Below are 24,805 nucleotides of genomic sequence, written 5' to 3' on the forward strand. Positions count from 1 at the left end.
CAAAAATTAGCCAGGCGTCATGGTTGCATCTGTAATTCCAGCTACTCAGGAGGCTGAGGCAGGAGAATTGCTTGAACTGGGGAGGCAGAGGTTGCAGTGAGCCGAGATCTTGTCACTGCACTCCAGCCTGGGCAACAGAGCGAGACTCTGTCTCAAAAAAATATAAACAAATAAATAAATAAAGGTAAATTTTATCTTACGTGTATTTTACCACAATAAAAACAAAAGACTGCAGAGAGTCATTCTTGCCCTTGAGCATGAATTAATCAGGAAGCAGCAGTTTGGTTGCTGCAGTATTCCTGGAAGGTGCTAAAGACAAGCAGGAGTGCCCCGGATCACTTTCCCCACCTCAGGAGGACAGAGAATCACTGTCCCTGCAAAAGGCGTCACCAACTGTTTAAGAAGCAGATCCCAAACAGGGACCACCATGGGAGCAGAGCCTTAAGCATCAGCTGGTTCCTAACCCAGGAGGAAACCTGTGCCCCGCAGCATGCACATGGATGGGGTGTGGAAACAGCCCACAGCTGACCTCACTGACCTGCCCCCGCCAGCCCAACACACATGAAGACACATGGGTCGGGGGAGCACACAGGGTGTGTTGTGGGCCTCACTGGGCTTCAATCCTGTTGGTTGTGTGATTCTTAGAAAGTCACAACACAGGTAAAAATGCCAGCTCACAAAGTCAAGAGGGTTAAATGAGATAAAATCTAGAAAGCACGCAGCACAGTCCCCTGCACAAGCAGGTGCTCTATGCATGTTCATTGCCTTGTCTCTTCTTCCAAGTCAAACAAGGACGCCTTCCCTTGTACCCTGTACAGTTAGCTGCTCTCAGGTCAGGCATAGGACAGGGCAGGCATTGTTCATCTTTGAATTCAAAATCCCACCTGACTCAACATAGTGCATTTAAATAGTCAGATAATTATTAACCACATATAAGTTATAAGTACCACTGCAGTTCAGAGGCTTCTGGGCCAGCTTTGTGGCAGTGGGAAGATCTAGGTTAGGTTTCAAAGGATATATGGGTCTAAACCATGAGCAAGAAGGGATGCCTTGGAGGGCCAAGGCCATGCTGAGCACAGAAGAGGAGGGAGTGGGAACAGCAAAGTGAGTAGAGACCTTGGTAAGAGAAAAGACGGGAAGAAGCCCAGTCAGTGAAGGCCTTGAACACCAGGCTACATTTATAAATCATTCTTTTTTTTTTTTTTTTTTTTTTTTTTTTTGCGATGGAGTTTCGCTCTTGTCGCCCAGTCTAGAGTGCAATGGTGCGATCTCGGTTCACTGCAACCTCCACCTCCTGGGTTCAAGGGAGTCTCCTGTCTCAGTCTCTCCAGTAGCTGGGATTACAGGCGCCTACCATCACGTCCCGCTAATTTTTGTATTTTTAGTAGAGACGGGGTTTCACCATGTTGGCCAGGCTGGTCTCGAACTACTCACCTCAGGTGATCCACCCACCTCAGCCTCCCAAAGTGCTGGGATTACAAGTGTGAGCCACTGCGCCCGGCCCTGTTTATAAATCATTCTAAAGGAGATGGGGAGTTCCAGAAATTTTCTGCTAGAGTTGTCCAAAGTTTTGGGAGGTTCCAGAGTGTAGAAAGGGAGGGAGAATAGGAAGAAGAATACCAGCTGGGTGGTACCGAACTGGTCTAACTCACGGCCTCAAGCAATGGTCCAGGCATGACCAAGGGCTGGACTAAGTTAGAGGAGGAGAAAACTGAGAAGAGCAAACACATGCTAAAGACATTATGGAAAAAAAACCAAAAAAACAAAAAAAACTCTCACACAGATACTACGCTCTAAGGCCAAGAGAGGTCCCAGAACCTCCATGGCACAGTGTGGCTCCTCCATCCATTTGCTCAGCCCCTTCCTGACCTCCCTTTCTTTTGCTGTTGCTCACCCTAGAGCAATGTCTTTACGTTCAAAAAGCATTTATGAAATTGAAATAATTGCATTTCATGGGCACCTTGTCAGAAATGTGCCATCACAAGTGACATTTTCGGGTGTCAGAGTTAGTCTCTCATCTGCTGATGGATCTGATTTGCCCAGCTGACAAGTGAGAAGACTGTGACACCAACAATTATAGAAACAAACTCAACCTAGAATCTGGAAATCAAGCTGTTCTCTCCACCTCTTCCATCATATTCAGCAGACAATATGGTAGCCACTGGCAGAGGGCCCTCACTTCTCAAACCACAGCAGCTAGTGGGAACGGCAGGACCCCAGACTACACGATCTTCCTTTTTTTTTTTTTTTTTTTTGAGACAGAGTCTTGCTGTGTCATCAGGTTGGAGTGCAGTGGCGAGATCTCTGCTCACCACAACCTCTGCCTTCTGGATTCAAGTGATTCTCCTGCCTCAGCCTCCCAAGTAGCCGGGATTACAGGCACGCGCCACCATGCCCAGCTAAATTTTTTGTATTTTTAGTAGAAATGGAGTTTCACCATATTGGCCAGGATGGTCTTGATCTACTGACCTTGTGATCTTCCCGCCTCGGCCTCCCAAAGTGCTGGGATTACAGGCATGAGCCACCATGCCTGGCCTCTTTTTTGTTGTTTTTTAAGAGATGGAGTCTTGCTCTGTCACCCAGGCTAGAGTACAGTGGCACAATCACAGCTCACTGCAGTCTCCAACTCCTGGGTTCAAGCAATCCTCTTGCCTCAGCCTCCCAAAGTGCTGGGATTATAGTCATGATCCCTTATACAACTCCCTTATACAACTTTTCAAAATGGCAGGTAGAGAAAACAATACATATGATTCTCTTCAAAATATCACTGGGATTCAACACAAAAGAGCATATACTGTATGACTCCATTCATGAACTTCTAGAACAGATAAAAGATCAGTGGTTCCCTCTGCAGTATGTTGGAGGAGAGGATTAACTGGGAAGGTACCTCAGGGAGCTTTCTGGGGTGAGGTTGACAGTGTGTATCTTCATGGGGTAAGGTGACAACATGTATGTATGTGTCAAAACTCTAACAAGATGTATGCATTTTACAAGTAAACTACCTCAATGAAAATCGTTAGAAGGCAGATATATATATATTTACACAAAATATATTATATATAAAGTATAAAGTATATTTATATAAAATATGTATTATATGTATATACTTATCTATGTTTATGTATATACATATATATACATAAGTATGTATATACTTACATGTATTTACATGTGTGTATGTACTTACACATGTATCACAGGCTACACACACACACACACACACACACGATTCATAGGTATGTACAGTCTCCTATGGAAAGCTGTAAGTCTTAAGAAAAACTAGGCCGGCTGCGGTGGCTCACGCCTGTAATCCCAGCACTTTGGGAGGCTGAGGTGGTTGGATCACAAGGTCAGGAGATTGAGACCATCCTGGCTAACACGGTGAAATCCCATCTCTACTAAAAATACAAAAAATTAGCCGGGAGTCGTGGCAAGTGCCTGTCGTCCCAGCTACTCGGGAGGCTGAGGCAGGAGAATGGCATGAACTCAGGAGGCGGAGCTTGCAGTGAGCCAAGATCGTGTCACTGCACTCCAGCCTGGGAGACAGAGCAAGATTCCATCTCAAAAAAAAAGAAAAAGAAAAACTAAAAGTCACTTTGATTTGGGCCTTAAGCTTTAGGTCTGAAATGAACTTGGAAAGTTTGTTCAAATCCTGTTCTTCAAAACAAACAAACGAACGAACAAACTCTTCAAATGAGTAAACCGACAGGACATGTCCCACCCAAAGTCTCACAGCAAATCAGCAGTAGAGCAGTGAACAGTCCCAGACTTTCCCAGTTCTAGCCTGGGATTGGTTTCTCTGGTCTGGACCAGTGCCAGAAAAAATAGATAAAACAGAAGACCATCGGTGATTTTATGAACTAATTTCATTTAAACCATCAAATCTAGAGCTAAATAGTATCCCTGAGCAAGCCCAGTCTAAATCAGGAGATTAACTTTCAAACAGTAAAATGTATTTACCTTCATGAGACTGAGTTGAAAATTTCCACTCCATTAAAATGACAGACTTACTACTCCATGCTTACCCTCCCTGCCCATATACAAATATCTAAATGACTGGCAAGAGGCTGTGAGCTAAGTAGGAAGACATGTAAGAGTCATAAAACTGACTCACTGTGGAACCTTGGTAAGTCTCCTACAATAAGAAATATATATTTGGTCTTTGTCCAGGTTCTTGGCACACCTCACCTAAAACCCCTGGAATCTCCTGAGAGATAAGTGTCTTTTGTATGCTAATGAGATTCCTAGGGGCTGGGGCTCCCTGGCCAGAAAGACCAAGGTACATTTCAGTGTTGGAACTTTTAGCCGTACCCCCATCCCACCTTACCTCTGGAGGGGAGAGGGACTGAAGGTTGAGTTAAAGAGGGACTGGAGGTTGAGTTATTTACCAATGGCCGGATTTAATCACTCATTCCCATGTAATGAAACCTCCATTAAAACCCTTAAACAATGGGGTTCAAAGAACTTCCAGGTGGAACACATAAAGGTGCTGGGAGGCTGGCACAGAAGTTCTCTGCCCCTTCCCCACACCTTGCCCAATGAATCTCTTCCATTTGGCTGTTCCTGAGTTGTATCCTTTGTCTCGAAAATATAAGTAAAGTGTTCTCCTGAGTTTTGTGAGCCATTCAAGCATATGATCAAACACGGGGAAGGCATCATGGGAATCCCCAATTTATAACCGGTCATGGCAAGTACAGATGGTAACCAGGAACTTGTGACTGGCATGTGAAGTGGGGGCAGTCTTGTGGGACTGAGCCCTTAACCTCTGGGGTCCGCACCAGCTCCAGGTAGTTGGTGTCAGAACTGAATTCAATTGTAGGACATCCAGTTGATATCAGAAAAAAAACAAAAACAAAAACCAAAAAAAACCCCTGCACATTTGCTGTCAGAAATGTCATACATCACAGACACCCTCTCTGGGCTTGTTTCCACACCTCTAAAAAATACCAGTAAGACCCTTCCAACTAGAGTCTTCTGATTCTTTGAATTGCTGGTTTAAGAATTTCCACAGTTAGCATAGGAGACTCTCACTCTCTGGAAGCCACTAGCAAATTCAGCTTTCAAACCCCAAGCAACATCATTTCTCAGGCCTCATTTCCTATTTCGACTAATGACGTGCCAGAAATCTGTGTGATTTCTCCTTTGAGAAGCAGCAAAAAAAACTCCACAGTGTCCTATTACAGGACCCAGTTCTTGTCCCCAGCTCTCAAAGACAGCCCAATTCTCTGAGATGAAAGACTCAGTCTCTCTCTATTACACTCAATTTTAAACCAAAACCCAAAGCAGAATTTTTGACGTGCCTCCCAGAGTACAAGGCTTATGCTTCATAAATGATTAAAAGAGCAAGCAGCTGGTAATGTCTTAAAAGCAAGTTGGTCAGTTAGACAACTTAGCATCTGTTTAAATTCCCTCTTTTCCTCCATCCAACACTGCAGTTCTAAAGCAAATCCAAAGAAAAAGTAGAATACACAGGTCTTCCATTACTAAGAAGTGCCTCAGCGAGGATGTAAGAAAGCATACCCTTTGAGGAAATTCTCAGAAAACTTGCTGGTATGAAGAGGACACTTGTACACTGAGTTACAAGAGAACTGAAACGGAGTACATAATTTACAATACTAGCAAAGGTCTGGATTTAAGACAACTATTACTAGATTTTTCAGCTACCAATTTCATTCAGGCATTCATTCACTCAATCCCACAGACAATACTAAGCCCTCTGGTTTAGTGGTTAAGAGCACCAGCTCTGCTGCCCACAGACCGGGGTTGAAATCCCTGCTCTGCCACTGATACTACACAGATCTTGAGGAGGGTACTTGACTTTTTTTTTGTTTTGAGACAGGATCTGGCTCTGTCACCCAAACTGCAGTATAGTGGCACAAACTCAGCTCACAGCAACCTCTGCCTCCTGGGCTCATGCCATCCTCCCACCTCAGCTTTCCAAGTAGCTAGGACTACAGGTACACACTACCATGCCCAGCTAATTTTTGTATTTTTTGTAGGGACGGAGTTTTGCCATGTTGCCCAGACTGGTCTCAAACTCCTGAGCTCAAGCAATCCTCCCATCTTGGCTGCCCAGAATACTAGGATTACAGGCATGAGACATCGAGCCCAGCCGGTATTTCACTTCTAAGTCTTAGTTTTCTAGTCTTTTAAAATATGACTGATAGGCCTGGGTGACACAGTGAGACTCTGTCTCAAAAAAAAAAAAAAAAAAAAGAGTGATAATACCTGCCTTACAGAATTGTTGTGGGAATTAAAGAAAAGAATGCATGTAAACTACATAACCCAGTACCTAATGAGGACAGTCTGACTGCTACTAATAGCACCATCCTTATCTTCAAGGCATTGTGTTAGATTCTACTGAAAGATAAGGGCATGACACAGAAGGTACAAGCAACAAAAGAAAAAACCAGAGAAACTGGACTTAAAACTTCTGTGCATTAAAGGACACTATCAACAGAATATAAAAGGCAACCCACAGAATGGGATAAAATATTTGTTAATCACACATCTGATAAGAGATTAATATCCAGAATATATAGAGAACTCCTAAAACGAAACAACAACAAAACCCAATTAAAAACTAGGCAAAGGATTTGATCAGACATTTCTCCAAAGAAGATATACAAATGGCCCATAAGCACATGAAAAGATGCTCAACATCACTAATCATGAAGAAAATGCAAATCAAAACCACAATGAGACACCAATTCATACCCATTAGGATGGCTGCTATAAAGAAAAAAAATGAACCAAGTGCAGAGGTTCACGTCCTATAATCCCAACACTTTGGCCAAGATGGGAGATCACCTGAGTCTGAGAAGTACAGGAGGTGAAGACTAGTCTGGAATACATGGGGAGGCCCTGTCTCTACAAAAAAAAGAATTTTTTTTTTTTTTTTTTTTTTAATTAACTAGGCATGGTGGTGCATGCCTATAGTCCTAGCTACTCAGGAGGCTAAGGCGGGAGGATTGCTTGAGTTCAGAAGTTCGAAGCTGCAGTGAGCGATGATCATGCCACTGTATTCTAGCCTGGGTGACAAAGGGAGACCCTGTCTATTAAAAAAAATTGAAAACAGAGACATGAAGAGATATTTGTACACTCATGTTCATAGCAGCATTATTTACAATAGTCAAAAAGTGGAAGCAACTCAGGTGACCATCAATGGAAGAATGAATAAACACAATGTGGTATAAACACACAACGGAATATTATACAGCCTTAACAAGGAAGGAAACTTTGACATGCTCCAACGGAGATGAAACTTGAAGACATTATGCAAGTGAAGTCAGTCACGAAAGGATAAATACTGTATGATTCCACTTATATGAGGTTTCATAATAAACATTATATGATTCCACTTATATGAGGTTCTTAGAGTAGTCAAATTCAGAGTGACAAAGTAAAATGGTAGCTGCCAGAGGCTGCTGGGAGGAGGGAACAGGGAGATACTGTTTCACTTTTGCAAGACAAGAAGAGTCCTAGAGATGGTTAGTGGTGATGGTTGCACAACAATGTGAATATACATATATATATATATATATATATTTTTTTTTTTTTTTCTTTTTTTAGGGACACAGTCTCGCTGTGTCACCCAGGCTGGAGTGCAGTGACATGATCTCAGCTCACTGCAACTTCCACCTCTAGCAATTCTCCTGCCTCAGCCTCCTGAGTAGCTGGGACTACAGGCGCACACCGCCATGCCTGGCTAATTTTTTTGTATTTTAGTAGAGACAGAGTTTCACTAGTGTTGCACAGGCTGGTTTCGACTCCTGAGCTCAGGCAATCCACCCACCTCGGCCTCCCAAAGTGTCAGGATTACAGGCGTGAGCCACTGGCGACTGGCCCAATGTCAATATATTTAATGCCATTGAAATGCACACTTAAAACCAGTTAAAATTGTAAATTTTGGGCCTGGTGCAATGGCTCACACCTATAATCCCAGCACTTTGGGAGGCCAAGGTGGGTGGATCACGAGGTCAAGAGATCGAGACCAACCTGGCCAACATGGTGAAACCCCATCTCTACAAACATTGCAAAAAAACTAGCTGGGTGTGGTGGTGCACACCTGTAGTCCCAGATACTCGGGAGGCTGAGGCAGGAGAATAGCTTGAACTTGGGAGGCGGAGGTTGCAGTGAGTTGAGATTGCACCACTGCACTCCAGCCTGGGCAACAGAGTGAGACTCTGTCTCAAAAAAAAAAAAAGTAAATTTTGTTATACATATTTTATCACAGTTTTTTTTTTTTAAGAATAAATAGAAACAAGTGCCCTCATGGAACGTTTAGTCTAAATGATGTATAACATAACACATTTTGCTTTTACATACTCATTTGACCCCTGTAAGGTGTGACGGTGCAAGTATTCTTGTACTCCCTTCACCACCACAGTTTACAGATTGGGAAACTGAGTTTTAGCAGTTGCTGGACTCATACAAAAGCAGTCACATCGAGAAGCAAAGATGGGACTGACTCCAATCTAGAACAAAGAGTGCTAAGTGCTGGAAGAGAACAAAGAGAGAGCAATGGGAGTCCACATTCCCACTGGCGGAACTATGCTATCTTTCTGGAATTCCCATTTGAAATCAGTTTAGGCTCCTTCTTGTCCAAATGGAAACAGACCATGCTTGATGTCTAAAAGGAAACACGAACAAACAAAAACGCTGGAGCTAGAGCCCCCAGCTGGAGAGGACAGCTCCGCCTACTTGAGCCAGGAAACCTTGGGCAAGTTTCTGAACCCCTGTAAGTCTCTATTTCTTCACCTGTAAGATGAAGATAATGTCACTCACTTAACAGTGTTTCCAGAGAAAAAAAAATTTATTTATTTATTTATTTTTATTTTTATTTTTTTTTGAGACGGAGTCTCGCTCTGTCGCCCAGGCTGGAGTGCAGTGGCCGAATCTCAACTCACTGCAAGCTCCGCCTCCCGGGTTTATGCCATTCTCCTGCCTCAGCCTCCCGAGTAGCTGGGACTACAGGCGCCCGCCACCTCGCCCGGCTAGTTTTTTGTATTTTTTAGTAGAGAAGGGGTTTCACCGTGTTAGCCAGGATGGTCTCGATCTCCTGACCTTGTGATCTGCCCATCTCGGCCTCCCAAAGTGCTGGGATTACAGGCCTGAGCCACTGCGCCCAGCCGAGAAAAAAATTTTTAATGAGTTAAGTATGCACAGCACTCAGTAAGGTGCCTGGCACATGGTGAGGGCCAGGAAATGATGGCTAGTAATGTTAGCTTTGAAAGATGCTAAATACCAGTGACAGAAATAAACCTATGGAGTGAACAACTATGCAGAATATACTCTACCATGTGCTGTGAAGGTCACAAGGAACCGGAAAGTAGAGGAGGCTCCAGCCTTATTCAGAAGGTATGGCAATAAACACGTGATAAATAACACAAGATAAATAACAACAGTAACAGTGAAGGGAGGGAATCAAGAAGTCTAAATATATTAGCTGACTGTACGACACTGTGCTAGGGATTTCAAGCACATTATCTCATTTAATCGTCACAAAAACCTGGAGGAGAAGTAATATTTTCTATTTTATAGATAAGGGAAGAACCAAATGAATGATATGGATAGCAAGCACTGTGAGCTCAGAGAAGAGATTCATCATCATAAACAGGGTGGTCTAGGAAGGCTGCCTGTAGGAAGAGGTGAGGACTGATGGGCATCAGGCTTGATGACTCAATGGAGAAAAGCAGATAATCTCCTAAATCAAGAAGACTGGAGGGAGCAATAACATATGTAACCAAGTCTGAGACTGGTTTTAAAAGTCGCCTCTTTTAACCACAACAAGCTGGGTCAGCAGAAAAAGTCTGAATGTTATTTATATCTTTTCAGACTACTAGGTTAGCTCAACATTTCTGGGTGATTTACCTGCTAGCTCAAGAGCAACAACCTTAACTGATGCTCCTCTGGGCAATGTATTTACACCGTTTTCCTTTCCTAATATCCCAAGTAAATAAATAAATAAATAAATGTAGATTATACAGAAATATGCTAAAAGTGGTTCTACAGTGTTGCCTCTTCAAGGCATGAGAAGATGAAGAGGGAAATACAAAAGTATTCCATTATGTGAAATAAGCATCTCAACAAATTTCTAAGGACGCACACTGTGGAGATTTTCTTCTCCTTTGTATTTTTTCTATATCTTTCATATTTTCTATCTGGTTATACATCATTTTATAAAAAACACAATTAAAGGCTGGGCACAGTGGCTGAAACCCATAATCCCAGCACTTTGGGAGGCTGAAGCAGGAGGATCACTTGAGCCCAGGAGGTTGAGGCTGTAACTACAATCATGTCGTTGCATTCCAGCCTGGGTGACAAAGCAAGACCCTGACTCAAAAACAAAACAAAACAAAACACCACACAATTATATGAGAATTTTAGATATTCTGATAGCCCACTCCTAAGCAGTGGCATAACTCTAGAAAAGCCCTGGGAATGTGTCAGCTCCTGTCCTTGTATACAATAAACAGAGCAGGAGGAGGAGCAGGCTGATGCCCCACGTGACTTTTGATGTCAGGGGTTTTAAGACCTGTCCAGGCAATTAAGGACAAATGCTCTAGACTTATTCCCAGTGCTCCATCAACCTGCCTTGGCACCTTTCTGTTTCTGAGGGGGCTTCATAGACAGTGTCCCTACCCTTGACCTCAGAGGAAGCAGCACTGACCGCAGCTGACTTTCCCCCTCCTTCCCCCACCTTCCCTCCCCAATTCTGCACAGAAGAGGGCTTTGATGATAGAGAGAATGATCCTCTGGTGACTCCTAAGGAGAAATCTCCCTATCTCTGCAATGATATTCATGCTTCCATGCTACTCCCCTCCCTAGAAGTCTTTCATGTCTCCCCAGTACCTCTAAAAAAAAGTTCAAACTGCTTAGCCAACATATGAAGCAAGCCCTCCACACAATCAGGCCTTATCCTCCCTTCCCAGTCTCACCTCCTATCACTCTCCTTTGCTAGGCAAATAGAATAAATTCCATCACCCCGCCTACCCGTTAACATCCAGCATTTGCTCAAGTTGTCTCTGCCAAGAAACCAAACATCCTTTTCCATTTCTACACAAACCAAATCCTATCCATTCATCAAAGCCCTGCTCAGCAGACACCACCTCCTCAGAGTTTTCCTGAGTTCCTCCTTCCCTCCTACAGTGTTCCTCCTCACTTTACTCTTGCTGAGGGCAGCACAGCGTGACAGGATACCAGCTCTGGAGCCAGAACACTGCTTTCAGACTGTAGCTTCCTCACTGCTAGCTGTGTGACCTTAGGTAGGTGCCATACCTTCTCATTGTCTTAAAGTCCCCATATGAAAATGGAGATAACAACAGTACCTTCCTCACAGCACTGTTGTGAGGATCGAATGACTGCAAGATGTATAAAGTGCCTACTTCAGTCTTTGGTACATATGAATACAACATTAAACTTTTCAAAAAACCCCAAAAACGGGGCCGGGCATGGTGGCTCACACCTGTAATCCCAGCACTTTGGGTGGCCAAGGTGAGCAGATCACCTGAGGTCAGGAGTTTGAGACCAACCTGGTCAACATGGTGAAACCCCATCTCTACCAATAATACAAAAATTAGCCGGTCGTGGTGGTGGGTGCCTGTAATCCCAGCAACTTGGGAGGCTGAGGCAGGAGAATCCCTTAAACCCAGGAGGCGGAGGTTGCAGTGAGCCAAGATCGTGCCATTGCACTCCACCCTGGTCAACAGAGCAAGACTCCATCGGGAAACAAACAAACAACAACAACAACAACAAAAAACACCAAAAACCTTTAGCCATTATTATTACTACCTGAGGTCACCCCTCCCCTCCTACATTTCCTTACTGCATTTATCTATCCAATCTTGCAACTACTTTCTATCTTATCTAATTTAGATACCTACACACTGGGAAATTCTTAGCTTGCTATACACAGATAGTACAGGGCCACTGAATGAATAAATGAACGAATTCTAAATAATCACTCTTTTAGCCTGTCCACAAGAAAACCCACATTTAATGTTTGAAGAACGATAAAGAAAAGATGAAAGAAACAGAACTTTAAATCAAGAACAACAGTTCTCAAAGTGAACCAGTAGCATCAGCATCACTAGAGAACCTGATAGAAATGTAGAATGTTAGTTCCCACCCCAAACCTACTGAAACAGAAACTCTGGCAGTGGGATCCGCTTTTAACAGGCCCTCCAGGTGATTCCCTTGTGGCTGAATCATGAGCTCTGAGGGCCGAAAGTAACATAAATGGCAGCACAGAATAAGCACTGGATCAGGAGTAGAGTCTAGGCTTCACTCTGGCATTGACCTTGCACAAGTCTCTTAACTTCTCAGAGCCTCGATTTCCTTATGTGATACAGGGATGGTAACACCCAAATAGTTAAATGTTATGAGGGTTAAATGAGATTCTATGTACAGAGTTTGCATATAGTTGGTACTTAAGAATTATAAGTTCTTTCCAGTTCTCTTCCTGTGTATCTCACAAGGTTGTGAACACTAAATAAAATGACTGAAGCAAAAGGGCTTTGCAAATTCCTGCCCTTGAACATCAGACTCCAAGTGCTTCAGCTTTGGGACTTAGACTGGCGTCCTTGTTTCTCAGCTTTCAGACGGCCTACTGTAGGACCTCATCTTGTGACTGTGTGAGTTAATACTCCTTAATAAACTCCACTAAATACATACATCTATCCTATTAATTGTGTCCCTCCAGAGAACCCTAACACACATAGCAATCTGAGGGACAACTAATTATTCTCGGTACAAACAGCCAGGTTAAACGTCTACCATTCACAGGATATTACGAAGTAGTTTATGTCCAACAACCACTCAGCCTACAAACAAACTGCAACAGAATATCTGCTCCTTGCCTGTTTATTAAAGTAGAACAATGAAGAGAATACATGCCCACCACCCCCAATATTCTCATCAGAATTAACTAACTACTCACTGATCTTTGAATCTAAACTTCACTCTTGGAAAAGGATTTTCTGAAAACTTTTTCTAGCCAACACAAGGAAAACTGCAAACTGCTGCAGACACAATGGACCTGACTTGGGGAATTCCCCATGTATGACATCCAACTCCAAGCTGTCATCCAACTCCAAACAGTTGTGGAAGGCTAAGATTAAGACAGTTAACATTTTGAAGTTTGTTGCAGAACGGAAAATTAAGAAATACAAGTAAGTACTCTTTCTTCCTCCACACTTCTTAGCCTCTCACACCATGGCTAGGCTTTCTCTCTCTCTCTGTCTCGCTGTCTCTTTTTTTTTCTTTTTTGGGACGAAGTCTCACTCTGTCACCCCGGCTGGAGTGCAAATGGCGCTATCTCGGCTCACTGCAACCTCCGCGTCCCGGGTTCAAGGGATTCTTCCACCTCAGCCTCCCAAGTAGCTGGGATTACAGGCGCGCACCACCATGCCCAGCTAATTTTTGTATTTTTAGCAGAGACGGGGTTTTGCCATGTTAGCCAGGCTGGTCTCGAACTCCTAACCTCAGGTGATCCACCCACCTCGGCCTCCCAAAGTGCTGGGATTACAGCCGTGAGCCACTGCACCTCTCCGGCTTACTCTCGCTCTAAACCATGCTTTCTACTCAGGAACTACCTTCCAGAATAAAGGGTAGGATGGATGCAAGAAATGCACAGTTAACTATGTCAGACTGTGGTCTTAGCTGCTAGCTTGAGATGAACACGCTATGTGTTCTACTAAATCGTACCAGGTTAGAATGTTCGCGTGAGGCCCATGCACAAGACAGAGTAAGAATTACTCCACCAACCACTCAGACCCAGGACACCTTTTGTGAGCGCGTTGCCTCTACTGAAGGCTCCCTAAAAGCAGCTTGTTAATATTTATATCCCCAAACCCTGGCGCAGGCCTGGCCCCCCACAGGCACTCATAACTGCGTATTGAAGTGAACAGACAAAATCATTTAGGTGTAATCCCCATGCAGCTGTTGAGAAGTATTTTCTTATAGGCAAGGAAAATTAGGTCCAAAGAGACTAAAAGTTGAAGTCAGTTAAAGAACGTAGTTATTTGGGCCAGGCGCAGTGGCTCACTCCTATAACCCTAGCACTTTGGGAGGCTGAGGCAGGTGGATCACGAGGTCAGGAGTTCAAGACCAGCCTGGCCAAGGTAGCGAAACCCCATCTCTACTAAAAATACAAAACAACCTGGCGCGGTGGTAATCCCAGCTTCTTGGGAGGCTGAGACAGGAGAATCGTTTGAACCTGGGGGACGGAGGTTGCAGTGAGCCCAGATCATGCCACTGCTCTCCAGCCTGGGTGACAGAGTGAAACTCCATCTCAAAAAAATAAAAAACAAAAAAAAGGCTGGGCGCTGTGGTTCATGCCTGTAATCCAGCACTTTGGGAGGCCAAGGTGGGCGAATCACAGGTCAGGAGATCGAGACCATCCTGGCTAACACGGTGAAACCCCATCTCTACTAACACAAAAAAATTAGCCGGGTGTGGTAGCGGGCGCCTGTAGTCCCAGCTACTCGGGAAGCTGAGGGAGGAGAATCACCAGAACCCGGAAGGCAGAGCTTGCAGTGAGCCAAGATCACGCCAGTGCACTCTAGCCTGGGCAACAAAACAAGACTCAGTGTCAAAAAAAAAGAATGTAGTCTTTGATGCCATCCATCCAGAGCAGGACTTCATCCTGTGGCCAAACCGTACTTGCCACCACTCCCCACAGCCACCTCTGCTCCATTCAGACTGGGGGCTCACAGACGTGCCCGTGCCCCACTCCCTGTCTCATTCAGCTGTCCCTAGGCCAGTGATCTTGTTTTCTGCATGCGGAGTTCCTACCCATCCTTTATGAACAGCCCTGAAATTCAAAGAAGCCAGTCCCTGTCACCCCAGACTCTTCTGAATTCTTTCTGACTCCTTCAGCACTTACAGTCTACTCCACTCATAGTTTCATGCATCTCCGCCTTCTCTCCTGAAACCATAAATCCATTGAGGACAGTGATCAGAGACGGACCAGCTCTTTTTTTTTTTTTTTCCTTTTGGAGACAGAGTCTCACTCTGTCACCCAGGCTGGAGCACAGTGGCGCAATCTTGGTTCACTGCAACCTCTGCCTCCCAGGTTCAAGCGATTCTCCTGCCTCAGCCTCCTGAATAGCTAGGATTACACGCACCCACCACCATGCCCGGCTCATTTTTATATTACTAGTAGAGACAGGGTTTCCCCGTATTGGCCAGGCTGGTCTCAAACTCCTGACCGCGAGTGATCCACCACCTTGGCCTCCCAAAGTGCTGGGATTACAGGCATGAGCCACCACAACCAGCCTACAGCTGCTGTTTTTAATCATTAGCTTTGTAGTTGTTATTTTATTTCTGTATTCCCCCTCCCTCCCACCAACCCCCCACCCTCGCAAGTTCTTTTAAAAGAATACCAACAACACTAAATATCACGAAAGTCACTTTGACACTTTGTTACAACAGTACAGAATATACATTAGAACCTCATTCGGTCCATTAATCATTTACCTGAACTGAAATGACCTATTGGCTACCTGGCAATGGGGAGCCATCATCATCTTTACAGTCAAGCATCTTATGAGCAATGGTGAACCCTGGGGCCTCGTAGGGTATTTTCCTTCACAGGTCACAGAAGGACCAGCTGTTTCACACACCCTCTCCGGATAGAAAATTCAACCCTAACTTAAGTATCCTGTTATTAACAGTGACAGTTTCAATTTACTGAGCTTCTACTATGTTCCAGATACTATGCTAAGTGTTTTCATACATTATCTCATTTAAACTACATCACTCTGTGAATATGAATCTTTCTCTCTCTCTCTCTCTCTCTCTCTCTCTCTCTCTCTCTCAGAAGACTGACAAACTAAACCTCAGAAAGGCAACACAGTCTTCTGGGGTCACACAGCAAAGAAATGGGCCAGGTCAAAATTCAACTCAGGTCTTCCTAACAGAAATAACACGCTCTTTCCACTTGCTATATACCCCTACATCCCTTATATTTGTTTTTGGTTTTTTTGTTGCTGTTTGCTTTTTTGAGACGGAGTCTCACTCTGTTGCCCAGGCTGGAGTGCAGTGGCACAATCTCAGCTCACTGCAACCTCTGCCTCCCGGGTTCAAGCGATTCTCCTGCCTCAGTCTCCTGAGTAGCTGGGACTACAGGCGCATGCCACCATGCCTGGCTAATTTTTTTTTTTTTTTTTTTTTTTGTATTTTTAGTAGAGATAGGGTTTCACTGTATTACGCCAGAATGGTCTCGATCTCCTGACCTCATGATCCGCCCGCCTTGGCCTCCCAAAGTGCTGAGATTACAGGCATGAGCCACCGTGCCCAGTCATACTTGTATTTTAAATCCCCTTTAACTTCTACCCCTCATCTACGACCTTGTCATTTTAAAGGTGTAGAGCTTCCTATTTTAAAGGGGACAGAAGAGAAAATAATTCCCTCAAGTTTTCTGGCTCCCTCCATTAACTGGCTGGAAATTAGTTTTTGGAGTGTGGCTGCCATGCAAGAGAACCTGAAGAGAGTGAGAAAGGCCATGAGGAAGAAGTTAGGAAGTGAAAATTCAGAGACTCTCCAGTGGGCAGCAAGGGACAAAATGTCAAAAAGGTGGGAAAACACTCTTTTGGGGTCCATCATGCATTAAAAAAGATACTATGCCAGAAAGTAAAGAAAGGCTCCTAAATGCTAACTAGCTAACAGGAGAGACCTCAATAAGTTTACAGGCCCCACTAAAGGCTGGAAAGTAAGCTAGAATTTCATAAGCAAAGCAGAAAATAAACAAATCACTACTGCCAAAATCAGGCCCATAAGAACACCAAAGATCCTGGCTCATAAAAGATGTTTTACCAGTCCTTCAACCAACCAGGAGGAACCCAGTTTTCAAACAAATTAATCAGCATTCTTGACTGATCAAGTGGCATAAGCCACTGCCTTGGGTGAAAAGGCAAGTTGCTTTTTTATTAAGGAAGTCCCATATGGTGGCCATTTCAGTATTCCTTTACCTACAATTTGGGCTTTCCTTATCCAGGATTCTGGCCATCTCTGGTGTCCCCAGGTGTCCACATCCCCTCTGTAGGATTAACAGATAATCCTGAATAACATTCTCTCTACATTGCCAACAAAAGATTTCAGCTTTGGTAAATATAATATGAGGTAGGGGAGGGAGCAACAGTCAAAGTGCAGAGTACTACAAAGAATATCAAAACTTGAGAACTTTAAGGGACCTACCACATCTCATCTCCAAACACTTTGACAGGGAAACTTCAAATCAGAAAGGGCACAAGGTCATACGAAGTCACTGGCAAAACCACTGCTAGAGTCTGGGCTTCCATAATTCCCAGACCAGGGCTCTTATCATTAAATAACACAGCCTCCCTTCTTTCCTGGGAGGCACTGCAGGCATGCCATCCCCCTGCCAAGATAATCACCCTCCAAGAGCCCCTCCTCCCATCCCAGTCCCTCCTACAGCCCAGCTGAGTTGCAGCTCAAATTAGCAAGTCCTGGAGCAGGGGGCATTTCTGGGAGGGTGCCCAGTCTGATGGTTGCTGGTACCGAAGAGGAGGGACAAAGATGGAGAAGAAGGTGACATCCCACAAAGGGTCTGGGAGAACTAGGTCCTTGGGGCAGTGGCAGCGAGCTTGCTGGGCTGGATAAAGACACATGCAGTGGCATCTCCCAAAGGGCATTGGGGAAGCAGACCAGCAGTTGGCACCACCTCTAGGAGCAAAAGGAAGGGCTGAGTCCTGATGGGCAGGGAAGCCTGGGGCATCTCCGAGTTCAAGTTGGGCCTCAGGGGTGCCTCCTGGCAGAGTGGCACTGGCGCCTGTGAGGTGGCACCAGCGCCCGGGAGGAGGCTCGAGGACACAGATGCCCTGCCTGCCCGTGGGATAGCACCGGCACCCGGCGGAGGCCCAGTCCGCCCGTGAGGTTGCACTGGCGCCCGGCGAAGGCCCGACGACCAGGATGCCCAGCCCGCCTGTGAGGTGGCACAGGGGCCCGGCAGAGGCCCAGCCCGCCCGTGAGGTGGCACCGGCGCCCAGTGAAGGCCCGACGACCAGGATGCCCAGCCCGCTCGTGGGGTGGCACCCACGCCTGGCGGAGGCCCAGCCCGCTCGTGAAGTGGCACCGGCGCCCAGCGGAGGCCAGCGGTCCTCACCAGCCGGATCAGCTGCCGCGGTCGCCCAGCCTCCCGCCCCACACGCGGCCTTACCGAGGCACTGCCCCACCGGGGTGCTGAACGGGTTCCCCAGGAGGAACTCCATCTTGGGTGGACAACACGCAGCGGCCCGGGCCCCCTGTCTGCCACCGAGGTCTCAGCGGTAACCCGCCGGACTCCCGTCCTGACTGACACTTGCCCCCTCCCCACCCTCTGGAACGCCGAGCGCCGGGACCTTGGCCCCGCCCCCTTACCGCGTCTCTATTGGGGGACACCTACAAAGCCCGCCTCCGATTGGCCGTTACACCTCCGTCAGCAAAGCCCCCACCCACCCCTCAGCGTCCGATTGGGCCGAGGAGCGAGCTAGGTCACCGGAGTCCCTGTCAGCCGTGGTGGCACCTCCCCTGGCCCGCCCCCGAAGAGGAAGTTGCGCATTTTGATTCCTCAGAATATTGGTCAATCTAAAGGGTTCTTACTATTATTGGACAAAAGACGAGTCAATCACTCAAACAGAAGGACGGAACAGAGGTGAATCTAGGAATATCCCCGCCCATAGAAAGTGCTGATTGGAGAAACATTTGTTTTCTCTACGGCTGGTTGGTGTTAGGAGTGTTTCCCCACCCGGAGATGTGGTCACGTGACCTGTCAACTTTCACCCAGGATGTCTCCCTCCTGACTTCCCGCTAGCAACCAAGTCGCGGCGCTTGGTTCCCCAGCAACCGGGAGACGCGTCAGCTGCGTGGAACCAGCGGAGTTCCCAGCGCTTGAGAAGGTGAGACCTGGGAGCTGAGGCTCAGGGAGGACTCGCAGGAACAGACAGCGCCCGACTTAACTCTTTTCTGTGACCCTTTTCTCGGAGAACGCCGTCCCGGCCCTTCTCATAAAATGAGCACGTAGGTCCTCTCCCAGCCACTTTACAGTCGTGCCGACACAGCCAAGACCCTTTAGTCCTGGGCTTATCAAGCTTTTGAATAAAAAAAGAAATACTAAGGGAGCATTTCCCGAGGGAGCAGGGCTAGAATCGACTTTTAAGGGGTTCCGTCTTCCAGCTTCCTTTCATAAAAGAGAGGTACCCTGTCCACTGATAACTTTTCCCAGAATTTAGCCATCATATCTGACCTCATAACTGTCAAATGATTTCATCTTGGTACTGTATAAACTGCTTTGGATGTGAATACGGATACTCAGGTTCTGCATCTGTCTCTGTCAGTAATTCATTGTATGACTTTGGACAAGTTCCTTTCCCTCCCTGGAGCCTCAGATTCCCTAGCTGGGAAATAAGGGCATTAGGATTTCCTTTTTTATGGCTTCCGGAGCTTACATGTACTTAAATAATGTTTGTGCACTGAGCAAACAGTAAACATTCAGTACGTGATTGATTTTATTCTTTTAAAAACAATTTTTGTTCATTATTTATTTATTTATTTTTAAAAATGGAGACGGGGTCTTGCCATGTTGCCCGGACTGATCTTGAACTCCTGAGCTCAAGCAATCTTCCCACCTTGGCCTCCTAAAGAACTGGGATTACAGGTGTAAGTCATCTCACCCAACCAATTTTCTTCTTATCAATTCATGGCCAATAGGGACTATAGTTTTCAGATCCTGTTGACCCCAGGTTATCATTTCCCAGGAAAATTCTGGATCTGTTCTCTGCGACGAGGCTACTCCCTTGACAGTTGTGTAAAACTCTGCTGCTTTCCCCAGCTCCAACCTCTCTGGTCTTCAACAACACTATCATCAGGTAAGTCAAAGGGGACCCAGGTTGGGTGGTAAACTACTAAGATCCCCATAGAGGAGGACTGTTTGGGCCTTGGCCCTGAACCCAGGACAACTGTGAGAAACATTGTGAGCTGTGGCAATGATAGTCCCCAGTACCCTGGGTACAGTTGAGTCATGATTAGGAAAATGGACTCTGCCATATGCTAAGTGTATGAAGTTGGGCATGTTAATTAACCTTTTTAACTAGCTTCTGTTTTCTTATCTGGATATTGGTGATTATTAGCCCTACATGGAAGTTAAGTTTCTAGAAATTTCTCCCATTCACATCTTGTTAACACCCTGGTCATCTCTCACCTCAGTACTTTTGCAATTCTCAGTACTGCTGCTAGAGTGAGTTCTTAAAAACTAAGATCTGATCACATTGCTGCCCTTATTTTTTTTTATTTTTTGAGATGGAGTTTCGCTCTTGTTGCCCAGGCTGGAGTGCAGTGGCATGATCTCGCCTCACTGCAACCTCCGCCTCCCGGTTTCAAGGGATTCTTTTGCCTCAGCCTCCCAGGTAGCTGGGACTACAGGCATGCACCACCATGACCAGCTAATGTTGTTGCCCTTATTAAGCCTTAGGTGCTTTCCAGGGGTTCTAGGATAATAACAGAACTCCCATAGACCTCTCCAACCTTGCATCACTTCAGCCAAAGGGCAACACGTCTGTTCTCTCCTACCTCAAGGGCCTTGCCACGAAGTTATCTCCTCCTTCTTTCCTACTTGTCCTTCAAATCAGCCCTGTCTTCCTTGGCCAGGCCAGGTGCCCCTAATGTATGATTTCATAGTTCCCTACACCTACAGATTGTCATGGTTTGTAATTAAATAGCTGTATTATTGTTTGATTCATGCCTGAAGCAGGGGTAAAAATCCATCTGTTTTATTCACAACATGTAGCAGTTCCTCACTACCCGTGTTTGGACTAAATACGTGATCTCACACAAATGCAGGAGGGAGGAATTATCCACCTTTTACAGATGGGAAAGCCAAGGCTTAGATAGGTGAAGTGAGTTACTAAAAGATGCACAGTAAGGATCCAAATGCTGCCCTGATGTGCTTATAAAATAGCATGTGTAATAACAATCCCACATTTCCTAGCATAACAGTTGCTGGGCTTGACTGAAAGCAAACTTGATCTGTCACAGGTACCAAGGCCCTGATGAAGTAAGAGGGATAAGTCAGTTAAAGTTTTGAAATCAAATCAAAATTAAGAGTCATTTCCCAAAGTATAGCACCTTTTTTTTTTTTTTTTTTTTTTTTTTTTTAGATGGAGAGATGGAGTCTCGCACTCTGTCGCCAGGCTGGAGTGCAGTGGTGTGCTCTCTCGGCTCACTGCAACCTCCAACTCCCTGGTTCAAGCGATTCTCCTGCCTCAGCCTCTCGAGTAGCTGGGATTACAGACATGCGCCACCACACCCAGCTAATTTTTGTATTTTTAGTGGAGTCAGGGTTTCACCATGTTGACCAGGATGGTCTTGATCTCCTGACCTTGTAATCCGCCCACCTCAGCCTCCCAAAGTGCTGGGATTACAGGTGTGAGCCACCGCACCTGGCCAAAAAAAAAAAAGCCAAACACTTTGCAGAAAATATCAGCCAAATATAACACATTAAAATTCCCCCAAAGACAAGTTGATGACAAGTTATGGGAAACCTTAGGGGAAACCACTACACAAGAGTGGGGAGCTAGAGAGAGAGGCCGAGGGCTGGAACTGTCTTTGGGGGTAGAATCAGTCACCCCAACGAGGTGGAGCCAGTGTGAACAGATTGGAGAGAGTAGGAAGAAAAGGACCAAAGTCTTGGGAGGACGGAAGGCACAGGTGGAGAAGAGGTAGGGGTTGAAGGGTGTGGAGGCCATGCCTCCCCTGGAAGCAAGAAGGAAGTGTGCACAAAAGCTCATTGGTACATTTGATGAGGGACAGTTCAGGGCAGAGGATGCATATTTGCAGAAGCTGGATCCAAGTGGATGGTTGGGTAGGAAAGAGGAGGGCAGTCTTAGAGGGAAGTCTCTAAAACCAGGTAACAGGATTGTATGGCCCAACCTGGCTTTTCAGCGGACACCATTAGCCCTGCACCAGGGCTCCAGCAGTGCCCAGTGGAATGAAAAGCAGAGCACAAGGGCTGCCTAGCATCAGGGGCCAGCAGGGCAGAAGGACAGGAGGTTTAGGGAGGCCCGGATGCTGGGGAGGCATGTGGACAAAGATAGGAAGTAGGGCCAGCAGGGAGGCAAGAATCAGGGGCGGAAAGTGGGGGAAAATATCCCTCCTGGATGTCCTCACCAAGAGGGTTAAGGATGAGAATGTGGTCCAGCCACGAACAGCCACTGGAGTCAGCCTCACAGTGTGACTGACCAAATCTACAGATCCCTGCTGTGCTGTGGTGTCTCAGTCATTTCCCTCTGGACCATTAGTAACAGAATCTACTGGAAGCTGGGCATGGTGGCTCATGCCTGTAATCCTAGCATTTTGGGAGGCTGAGGCAGGTGGATCACCTGAGGTCAGGAGTTTGAGACCAGCCTGGCCAACATGGTGAAACTCCGTTTCTACTAAAAATACAAAAAATTAGCCAGACATGGTGGTGGACACCTGCAATCCTAGCTACTCGGGAGGCTGAGGCAGGAGAATCACTTGAATCTAGGCGTTGCAGTGAGCCGAGACTGCGCCATTGCACTCCAGCCTGGGCGACAGAGCGAGACTCTGTTTAAAAATAATTAATTAATTAATTAAAAAATAACCTACTGGAGCTAGCTTAAGTAAAAGAGGATTTCATGTGAAAAACAGGAAACTCTCATGAGGCCTAGACCTAGGGACATTAGGGACTGGAAAGCCTGCAAGAAGGAGGCAGCCTCTGTCTGTGTCGATCTGTCTGTCCTTTGTCATTTGTTTTCTGGTTCCCAGGTTCCCATGTTCCCATCTCTGCTTTTCTCTGTGCATCTGCCTCCTCCCCATCTTGCTCTCTGCTTAACCCAGTCATTCCACACTCCCTATTTCTACCCAGCTCAAGCAGCCAGCTCCGATGGGCACTCTTATTCCACAGCCTCAAGTTCACATCTCCCACGGGGAGGATGTGAAGGGTCAGCCTGGGTCTCCTCTGCACCAGGAGAAGCTTGTGGTGTGGTGGGGGGTGTACACACATGACTGCCTGGAGGGGATGAGGTGCTCAAGGAAGAGGAGCTGCAGGCTGATAGGCCTGGCTGGGGCTGCCCAGGGAGCACAGTCCGTGGTTGGTACCCACAAGCCCAAATGAGGATGGGCACACAAAGTCAGAGGCCTGACACAGGGCCACAGTCATAAGATGAGCCAAGATCACAGGCTAAGGAGACCAGTGTGGACACCAGTCCAGTGGGTCCAGCGAGGGTCCCAGCTGTGGCTATAGGGTCAAGGGATGAAACCCTGTGGACAGGCCCAGGTGGTTGCCTAGAAGCCCTGGAGCAGCCTTGGTATAAGTATACAAACCCCGAGATGCAGCAGACCCAGGGCCGGGAGTAGGGCATTCCTCAGAGTGCCAGTGGCCACAAAGACACTATAGGGGGAAACCTCAGCCAGACCCTGCCCTCAAACAGAGAAAGAAGCAGGCTGTGAAAGAGGAATGCGATATTTTTTAGGGAAAGGGAGAAGATGAACCGGCTGTGTGACTCGATGGAGCCGAAGGTGATGGACGATGACATGCTCAAGCTGGCTGTCGGGGAGCAGGGCCCCCAGGAGGAGGCCGGGCAGCTGGCCAAGCAGGAGGGCATCCTCTTCAAGGATGTCCTGTCCCTGCAGCTGGACTTTCGGAGTATGTATCCAGGGTTCAGGAGTGGTGGCCAGGGTGGGGCCCTCCCTGGCTTTCTCTGCTCCGTCTTCAAGCCCCAGGATTCCACACAAAGTCCATGGTCGAGGTTCCCACATCAGCATTAGGGCCTACCCGGGTTAGAAGGCATAGGAGCAGCACAGATGTTTGTAAAGCATCATGTTTAGTGTCTTCATCATTTGAATATCCACAACACCCCTGATTCTGAATAAGAATAGAAAACAAGATAAAATTGTCCCTTGCCAAATCTAAGTGAGCCCTCAAGACTATGCTGTTTCCATCACACAACTCCACATGGGCGTCCTTGGAGTGGGGGTCCCTGGCAGGCAGAGCCTAGGAAATGCCACGTAGCCGGAAGCAGAGGGTAGGAAGTGTGGGAGAAGGAGGGAGAGTGGGCACTGGGAGGGCAGCTTTAGGGAAGGGGTCACCAAAGACAGGCTGGTAGCAGGAGGGACACAGGCCCATGAGGCAGGGAGGCACGTCAGGAATGGGAAGATATGGCTCAGGACCAGGCGGACCCTTACTGCTTCAATGTCCCGTCTGTGAAATGGGATGGCTGTCATCCCTGTCTCAAGCATTGGGTGGGGGGACAAGGTGAGACAGCACGTGCACAGTGCCTGGCTGGCACAGGAAGGCCAGCAAGCTGCGGCACAGTAAGTCAAGGCAGAGGCAGTACGAGGGCGGTGAGAGAGGTGGGCAGGGATCCTGAGACCCCCCTTGTATCGTGTGCAGGCAAGGCCACAGCAGAGTGACCTGGTCTGATTCATATTCCCACTCTGTCTCGGGGCCCCTATGCTGGCCGGCATCCAGGCACCAACAAGGAGGTATTGAGACCCTGCCTCAGTCCAGCCCTGCTGCCAGAGCCAGGGACACGACAGTGGACAAGTCAGGCACGGCCCCGGCACAGCCCCACGAAGTCCACAGGTTGCCGGGGCTGACCACCCAAACAGGGAGGGCCCTGATCCGCAGCCCCTAGAGGGGTAAAGGGGCACAGAAGAGGTGCGGCAGGAAGGGGCTTTTTTTTTTTTTTTTTTTTTTTTTGAGACGGAGTCTCACTCTGTCGCCCAGGCTGGAGTGCAGTGGCCGGATCTCAGCTCACTGCAAGCTCCGCTTCCCGGGTTTTCGCCA

The 24,805-nt window shown here is 46.7% G+C and overlaps 2 protein-coding genes across 11 annotated transcripts in view; one reads left to right on the forward strand and one right to left on the reverse strand.

The window, feature by feature from the left end:
• The window catches only part of TOM1L2 (target of myb1 like 2 membrane trafficking protein), a 130,797-nt gene extending 112,454 nt beyond the window's left edge, over window positions 1–18,343 (reverse strand). For 4 of the 7 annotated variants that reach the window (XM_008010566.3, XM_037987268.2, XM_008010564.3 and 1 more), the window contains exon 1: window positions 18,182–18,343. In XM_008010566.3, the coding sequence (XP_008008757.1) occupies window positions 18,182–18,233 (52 nt within the window). In that variant the 5' untranslated portion in view covers window positions 18,234–18,343. The remainder of the gene's footprint in view (window positions 1–18,181) is intronic. The other 3 variants (XM_008010563.3, XM_037987270.2, XM_037987269.2) reach the window with 3 other exon arrangements.
• Window positions 18,344–18,552: 209 nt separating this feature from the next.
• The window catches only part of DRC3 (dynein regulatory complex subunit 3), a 47,998-nt gene continuing 41,745 nt past the window's right edge, over window positions 18,553–24,805 (forward strand). For 2 of the 4 annotated variants that reach the window (XM_073004729.1, XM_073004730.1), the window contains exons 1-4: window positions 18,554–18,899; window positions 19,567–19,659; window positions 19,758–19,868; window positions 23,490–23,662. In XM_073004729.1, coding sequence (XP_072860830.1) covers window positions 23,503–23,662 — 160 coding nt within the window. In that variant the 5' untranslated portion in view covers window positions 18,554–18,899; window positions 19,567–19,659; window positions 19,758–19,868; window positions 23,490–23,502. The other 2 variants (XM_073004727.1, XM_073004728.1) reach the window with 2 other exon arrangements.

Source organism: Chlorocebus sabaeus, chromosome 16 (genome assembly GCF_047675955.1).
Source record: "Chlorocebus sabaeus isolate Y175 chromosome 16, mChlSab1.0.hap1, whole genome shotgun sequence".
NCBI classification, from domain to species: domain Eukaryota; kingdom Metazoa; phylum Chordata; class Mammalia; order Primates; family Cercopithecidae; genus Chlorocebus; species Chlorocebus sabaeus.